Raw genomic sequence first — 8,407 nt, forward strand, 5'->3', positions numbered from 1 at the left:
CGCTTCTGGTTGAGCTTGTTGTTATCCATTGTTACATGTTTTTGTTTCTGCATTTGTGTATCTGCTTCTGCTGCAATAAGTTAATGTTGAGAAAGAAGATGTGTGTTGAGGAAGAAGAGGGGTATTTTCGTCTGAAGAACGATTTTAAAATAAACTGAAACTTTGGAGACTATTTTAAAGAAAAAAAAAGTCAGGGACGAAATCGATTTTCGACCTCTACATTGAAGACCAAAATCATACTTATCCCAATATATATATATATATATATATATACCTCTAAAGTTTGAATTTCACTTTAAAGAGTAAAGTGTGATCTCTCACCATTAATTTTATAGGTGGGACCAATAATAAATATGAAAGAGAAACTATTCAATGGTAGAAGATCATACTTTACTCTCTAAAGTAAAATTCAAACTTTAGAGGATCTAAATCCTATAAAATGCGAGTTGAATAAAATTGAGCTTAATCCGCACCTAAAAATCCTATTCACACATCCTATTCACACCCTATCCTAATTATTTATGCGGATCGAATTGACAATCGCACCCTTCCTCGGGTGCATGTTGCCACCCCTAAATAACATCCACCAAAGCTAGTATGTAGGTTCTTCTGGAAGGTATTAGACGCACACCATACAAGGGGTGGGAATAGAAGATTCAGATCTCAAGTCTCAACGGCCAACGCCCCTCTATTTAAAGGAATGCACCGCTTTCAACGTTCCAATTGCTTGTAGCATTGAAACTCCTCTCATTTCGCGCTACCTTCTACAATCTTTCGCGTATTCTTACTTGCCTTCGCACATTGTTAGTTCTCTCTCTGGTATATTCTACGGAAATTAACTATGATGTATGAATAATCTTTTATTTTAATTTTAGTTTTTGATGGTTATTCTGGATTGGATCTGAAACTTTGAATCTTTGCAGTGCTGGTCCTGCCCTAATTTCTGGGAACGAAAAAGCAATAGCATTTTCAGTTAACATTGTTGGTTATTATTATTATTATTATTATTATCTATTTCCCAGATTCTTTTAGTTTTGATGATGGCGTTTGGATTTAATTAATCTCATACGCGTTTGGCTTTTTTCTTTAATACAGATACAAATAGGCAGAGATAGGATATTTTCTGTACTCATGTTTAGATAGTATAGAAAATACGAGAATATTTTGTCAAATTTTAAATGTATTTTAGAACCAAAACCAAACGAGTTTCTGTTTATAGTTTCTCTGGCTTTTTCTTTTAGAAACAGGTACCCAAAGTGCTGCCCAAGGTACTTGGAACGAGAAATGACAGATTTTTTGTTTTATTTATTATTTCATATGTATCCGAAATTGGGGTAGAAGTGAAAACAAGTGCAAAGAATTGGCGTGTTTTGATATAAATGCATGGATCCTTCTCAATTGAAGACTTGTGTCCCTTCCAAGGTTTATGGTTGATTGTTTAAGCCTCTTATCTAGCTGCATTATTGATTCTGTCAGGTTCTTGAGGTCTATTTGATTATATCAAACACCACACAGTTTATAGGAGGCTAACTAGTTTATATTCAACTGCAGTAGATGGCTGAGGTATGTGCATATGTGAAACTAATTATCTCTGCCTATTTTTGTTACTTTCTTGTAGTTTGATATACTTTGTGCTTTGCAATAGCTTACACATTTGTCCTATAATTTATCATTGCAGGAGGATTACAGGGTTACTCTAAATATTTATGACCTAAGCCAAGGACTTGCTCGTCAGCTTTCAACTACTTTCTTGGGGAAAGCCATTGAGGGCATATGGTGAGTGTATCTCTTTGGTGATGAGTTAAATGCTCTCGATCAGAATGAATAATCAGTTATGTTACTCGACCAATATGGACTCGTAAGGATGTGTAATTTGATGCTTTGATCTGTGGATTTTGAGCAGTTGTTGAAATAGTGCAGAAATAGATATTTTTTCCTAAATCCCGTACATTCTCATGCCTTTACTTTACTTTTCTTTTCCTCTTGCATTTCTCTGTAGACAGGCCAAATATCTTGAATGTTCAATTATTTTTCTTTTTTTATTGTATATTTTATTTATTAAATTGGCATATCAAAATGTTATTTGTAACTTGCATACTCTGTTTGCTGAACTAGTGTAGAAATTGATAATATATGACGCAGAACATTCTAATGCCTTTGTAGTCATGCTCATGCAATTATCTTGAATGTTTAGTTTTGTTTTATTTTATTTTTCCTTTTACACATCGGAAGGGTGTTAAAAACTTTGGATCTCTATTTGTTTGCAGGCACACTGGAATTGTGGTTTATGGTAATGAGTATTACTTCGGTGCGGGCGTGCAACATTCTCTTGCTGGATCAACACCTTATGGAACTCCGCTTAGAGTGGTAGAATTAGGTGTCACACATGTCCCCAAGGATGTGTTTGAAATGTATTTGCAGGAGATTAGTCCCCGTTACACAGCCGAGACATATAGTTTGCTTACGCACAATTGCAACAACTTTACCAATGAAATTGCCCAATTTTTGGTTGGTTCAACCATTCCAGAATATATCCTACAACTCCCTAATGAAGTAATGAGCAGCCCAATGGGTGCGCTTATATGTAAGTCATAGTCTGCTTTACTCTGTACTTCAAGTCTCAATTGTTATGGTTGTCCGCATCCCCTAGATATGGATAATTTTATTACCAGTGAATTGATAGGCACTATTATTACTAGTAATCTGCGTTTTGAATTTAAAAGATGCTAATGTAAAAATAAGTAGGGAATTTATTTCTCAATATTAGTGGAAGAGCAAATGGGGCAAATGCAATTGCAATCAAAAGTATTTATTCTCTACTAGATAGAGAGTAAGTTCTTATGCAAAATAGAAGAAAGTTGAATTCTATTAAATATGGGTGTTTGAAACTATTTTATGGTAGATGACATTTAAGTGTTTTTATGCATTTGGATGTGGAACTTGATGACATCAATGTTTTCATGCATCTGAATTTGTAACTTTTATTTATTTCGTCTTACTTGAACATTCAATGTGGCTTTGCATCTCTGTAAAAATTACTCATCTCTTACTCCCCTCCCATTTTTCTGATAGTTATCTGCAAACTACAATTATCAGGTCTGTGTTGAAGAATTTTCCTTTGTGAATGTAGAATGGTCTCTAGAGTTGCAAGCACAATGTATTATGTGATGTTAACTTGAAACTGCTATAAAGATATGATTATTCCTTAGGCTTTTCCTTTTCATTTATGTTGATGTGTGCTTGGTATTCCATAATCCGAAATCTTATATTTATAATCTCAATTTTCCAGTGCCCATGATACAGAATTTGGAGGCAACGTTGAAGTCAGGTGGAGTTCCTCAGGTACCGCAATTTAGGCCTCCAACAACTAGTCCTTTGCAACCTCCCTTGATTAACACTGCAAAGACTAGCGTTCCTAACTCGTCCACAGATGATGGATCAAAAAGCGGAGATGATAAAACTAAGATGACCGGAAACTCAGTGTCACCCTCTGCGAAACCAACAAGTGAGGCACAACAAATGTCATCTCCTAAAGGGGTTACAGGAGATCCCCTTGGTGATGCTCGCAGTAAGGTTCAAGATGAGATTGTCAAAGAGTTTGCAGCAATTATGGCAACTGGGACAATGCGTGCCAGCGAGGCTGCAGCCCTTGCCACTAAAAGAGTCATGCAAAGATATGGGCAAACTGTGGCGTCATCGTGAGTGCTAGCAACGCTGTCTTTGATGTGAGTTTCAATTTTCCTCACTGGCAATGTTGTTTACCTAATTGATCAATGATACCCTACTGGGTTCCAGATTACCCTATATACTAATGCTAGTATCTATCTCAAGATCGGGGCAAGCAAAATGCATTTTGCCCCTTGGGTTTTCGTGCCTTGTCAAAGGATTCAATATTTTTTGTGTTGTCATTTATTAATTAAAAATGTGACGAACATTGTCTAACGATTCTACTTTTCTTGGAATGCATTCTTTTAAAGTAGTATTTTAAGCTGTGGCTTTTCTTGATTTAGTAATTATAGTTACATAATATTATTTTTTCCCCGACTGTCTCTGTCGAGTGAAGCTTTTGTTAGTGACCGGAGGTCCCTATTGCACGTTAGTAATGATTCTGTATATTATTTCTCAATATTCTTGAGGTAATATTTAAAATGGCTTTTGAAATTGGATTTTCGACTCAATTTAACCTTCTAATTGATCCAAATTAGTTTTTGAGGTAAAGGAGTTCAAAACAAGGTGGAGCAAGAAGTACAAAGCAACTAAGAACAAAAAAACAAGCACAAAGAAACTAAAGAAAAATAAAGATTAAAGTAATACTTGCTGCTCTATTCCAGAATATTTTATTATTTTTTTATTTTTTTGAGTAAAGGAAAAATAGGTTACATTTTTGTCTCTAGTAATTGAAAAATACTTTTGAAAAATACTTTCAAGTCTCTAATGTCTTTAAAAGTTAGACAGATTAGTCCTTCCGTCCAAATGCCTTCGTTAGATCCAACGGAAAAGCCTGACGTGGCTTCTGTTTGTCATGCGTACGCGTGCGTGGGTTATGCGTACGCGTCGCATGACAGACTTCCCTCTTACGCGTATGCGTGTGCGTCGCCATGAATTCTCCACTTCATCCTAAATTCTCCACTTTGCATATTTTTTTTTTTTTTCATTTCTTTCAAGCCATTTTTGCGTTCAAAACTTTAAATCAATCAAACAAACATATCAAGATATCAAATGGGAGAAAAGTAAATTAAATTTAGCAATTAAGGGTGTGTTTGGCTTAGCGTTTGAAGCATCAAACGTATGTTTAGTTTTTTTGAAAGTTTCACTTTTTAGTTTGGCTATTTCTTCTTCTGAACGTAAACATGATTCTGCTCTTCAACCCAAGTTTAGCCAAAGCTAAAAATGATAGCTTTTGCGTTTATATTTTCATCTATCTTCCAATTTTGTTCTTCATTATTCATATGATTTATTTTGTTGCTTTTTTTATAATATTTTTTCTCTAGTACTCTCTCATGGATATTATTATTCTTTATAGAATTCTTATTTTTTTTGTTTATATATATTTTTTAGCTATTATTTTTTTGTATAGAATAATAATAGTAAAATTAGAGCGTACTAAAAAAGAGTACTAAGAATACTAAAAATTTCTATATAAAAATACGGAAAAGCTCTACATCCATGTAAAAATTACATGGATGGTATCTAGCGGTGGCAAAACTGGTCGAGCCCGTCGGGCCGATCCGCTAAACCCGCTAAAAAGGCGGGTCGGGCTAGGATTTGGAGCTCGCCAAATTAAAAAAAAAAACCGCCAAACCCGCACCGCCAAATTAGCGGGTTTTGGCGGGGCGGGGCGGGCCGATCCGCCGGGTCGAAGATTTTTTTTTTTATTAAATAAAAGAGTGATTACTATTATAAAATTAATAATTATAGAATTTTTAAACACTTTTTTTTCATTTTTTGTTTTTATTCTTCTTTTAGTTATTAACTTTATTTATTTTATTTTACAATTTCGTATATATGCTCAAATTATGTGACTTATTTTTTAAAATAAAGATGATTCTATTGACAAATATTATTTTGAACAATTTTATTAAAGTTAAAAATTAAAAAAATAATAATAAAATTATATTATAATTTGACTATTTTTTATTTGTATTTGATTTTTTAATTATTATTTTTTGGTTAATTTTAATGAATTTTATTTTAAAAAAAAAGAAGCGAGCTAGCCCGCAAACCCGCCAATCCGCCATAAAGCGAGGCAGGCTAGCATTTTGAACCCATTTTAGTTGGCGGGGTGGGCCGGTCCGCCCCGTTTATGGGACGGGCCTAGGCGGGGCGGGACGGGTTGGGGCGGGCCGGCCCGCTTTGCCACCCCTAATGGTATCCAAGTAACTTTCACTCCATGTCCCACACACTCGTTTGTTTTACACGCGCCTTTTATAACATATATAAGGTAATCCTTATTTTTTATGATCAACGTTTCTCAACGTAAACCTTTTCATACAACGTAAACTTCTTTCGCGTCTTCAACCTAATTAAATTCCTTGTTCTCCTCTTTCGCGTTTTTCTTCTCTGCATTATGGATCTGGATTGATTCAATGCAATTAGCTTCGTCGTTCATCTTCTTCTTCGTTTTCTTCTTCGATCTACACTTTTGAATTGAAACATTGAATGAATCAACTTCAAATCAGTTGAATGAGTGCGATTTGGATGATTCTTCTGAAACGCATCAATTTGATGAGGTTTGGATTATTTGAATTTTGAATCAAATTTAATGGAATGAAATTGCTAATTTTATTTGAAGTGAATTGAATGGACTGAGGTGATCTATATCTGAATTGAATTGAATTGAATTGATAATATGTAACTGTGAGTAACTGTGAGTGTGAGTAACTGTGAGTAAATGTGAGTAACTTTTCGGTTCGGTAAGTACTAAAGAGGTGATTTAGCATGTGCATGTGTTCGGTTCGGTATGCAAAAAGGAGTCTAAAAAAAATTAGACGAATATATTCTGTTTTTTTCCCTAAGCACTATATACTTGTTTCACCGTAATTAAGATTTCAGTTCACCATAACTAAGATTTCGGTTCACCGTGCAGATCAGCTGTGTTGTGGATGAAAAATTTGTCCCAAAGGTGGGAATGATTTTCAAGACACTAGAAGAAGCTAGAAAGTTCTACAAACATTATTCTAAACTTGCTGGTTTTTCACCAAAATAAGAAACAAGACTCAAGACGGAGACAAGATTAAGAATCAACTAATTGTATACTCTAGAGAGGGGAGGTGAAAATCAAAGATATCTCCCACTTTGAAGACAAACCCTTCAGCTGGGTTGTAAGGTCACGTATATATAATAAAGGATGTCGGTCTTTGGACAATTTCCAAAGTTGTTTTGAATCACTCACATCCTTGTTGTCCAGACCAGGCTGAGATGCTCAAACAACACAGGGAGCTTAGCATGTTCGTGTGTCGCACCATTGAAATCCATGAGGAATCCGGAATCAGACCGAGTAAGACTTACCAATCATTTGTGGCAACAGCTGGTAGCCACCATGAACTAGGCTTTATAGAAAAAGACGTCAGGAATTACATCACAAGGGAAGTACGGAATATTTCTGAAGAAGATGATGCCAAAGAATTTGGGAAGTACCTAGTAAGAATGAAAGAAAAGAACCAAAATTTCTTCTTTGAGCTCAACCTTGAAGACGATCATTGCATTAAACATGCATTCTGGGCTGATGCAAGAAGCATGGCTGCATTTGATTATTTCGGAGACGTGGTTTCATTTGACACCACATATAACACAAACAGGTATTTGGTTCTTTCAAATATATTTTTGATGTTCAGTGAGTGTATATATTTCAGTTCACCACCGTGTGCTTGTTATTTATGCAGGTACAATTTGGTTTTAGGTTCTTTTGTGGGCGTGAATCACCATGGCCAGTCGACACATCTTGGATGCGCGCTGATGAAAAATGAGGACATCCAATCATTCAAATGGCTATTTGATTGTTGGCTACGTTGCATGGGAGGGAAGGCACCAAAAGGTATTCTTACTGATCAATGTGCATCGATTCAAAGGGCAATTGAGTTGTGTATGCCAACAACAATTCACCGCTGGTGCATCTGGCATATTATGAAGAAGATCCCAAGCAAACTAAATGGTTACAAGGGAAACAACGAAATTGAACAAGAGATGAGCCGTGTTGTTTGGATCGATTTCCTTGGAAAGTACGGCCTTGGAGGCAATAAGTAGCTTTTAGGTAATTGAGATTTCAATTCAAATTATTCTTATGCTCATATCTTTTTTTCCCAAAGCATGCATTGTTTTAGGTTCACTAGACCTTATGAGTTCGGTTTGGTTTGCAGAGCTGTACGAGGATCGGAATATATGGATTCCGGTTTACTTGGATCACTGCTTTTGGGCCTGGATGAGAAGCACACAAGGGAGCGAGAGCATGCATTCATTTTTTAACAAGTTCATCACACGGAATAACTCCTTGAGACAATTCGTAAAGCAATATGACAATTGCCTAGCAAACAGAGAGCAAGCAGAGAGAGAATTCGATGCTGCAGATTTTCACACCATGATACCGTGCGCAATAAAATCAGCAATAGAGGCACAGTTTCAGCATGTATTTACCCATGAGAAGTTCAGGGAAGTTCAAGCTCAATTCAGAGGTAAATTGAACTATATCACAAGATCAATGCATTCAACCCTAGGTTTCATAACATATGAAGTCATAGAGCAGGTTTCCAACTCCACATTCAACAAGTTTGTTGTCACCTATGATGTAGTATCACGAGATGTAAAGTGCCATTGCTTGTTGTTTGAGTCTAGGGGCATATTGTGCCGCCATTCCCTAAGCGTCCTAAGCTTTTAGCGAGTGTATAATGTGGCACCGAAATACATATTGGAA

The 8,407-nt window shown here is 35.8% G+C and overlaps 1 protein-coding gene across 4 annotated transcripts; it reads left to right on the plus strand.

Moving 5' to 3' along the window:
* The first annotated feature begins 464 nt into the window (after nucleotides 1–464).
* Nucleotides 465–3,988, plus strand: LOC112764702 (uncharacterized). 4 transcript variants are annotated; one of them, XM_025810438.3, is made up of 5 exons: nucleotides 465–846; nucleotides 1,477–1,563; nucleotides 1,679–1,776; nucleotides 2,268–2,584; nucleotides 3,290–3,988. In XM_025810438.3, the coding sequence occupies exons 2-5, from the start codon at nucleotides 1,555–1,557 to the stop codon at nucleotides 3,700–3,702; spliced, it is 837 nt and encodes a 278-aa protein (XP_025666223.1). In that variant the 5' UTR covers nucleotides 465–846; nucleotides 1,477–1,554; the 3' UTR covers nucleotides 3,703–3,988. The 4 variants fall into 4 exon arrangements, with proteins under 4 accessions (XP_025666223.1, XP_025666221.1, XP_025666222.1 ...); XM_025810436.3 differs by having other exon boundaries at nucleotides 465–803; XM_025810437.3 differs by having other exon boundaries at nucleotides 486–819.
* The last annotated feature ends 4,419 nt before the right edge of the window (nucleotides 3,989–8,407 follow it).

This window comes from Arachis hypogaea, chromosome 17 (genome assembly GCF_003086295.3).
Source record: "Arachis hypogaea cultivar Tifrunner chromosome 17, arahy.Tifrunner.gnm2.J5K5, whole genome shotgun sequence".
Classification (NCBI taxonomy): domain Eukaryota; kingdom Viridiplantae; phylum Streptophyta; class Magnoliopsida; order Fabales; family Fabaceae; genus Arachis; species Arachis hypogaea.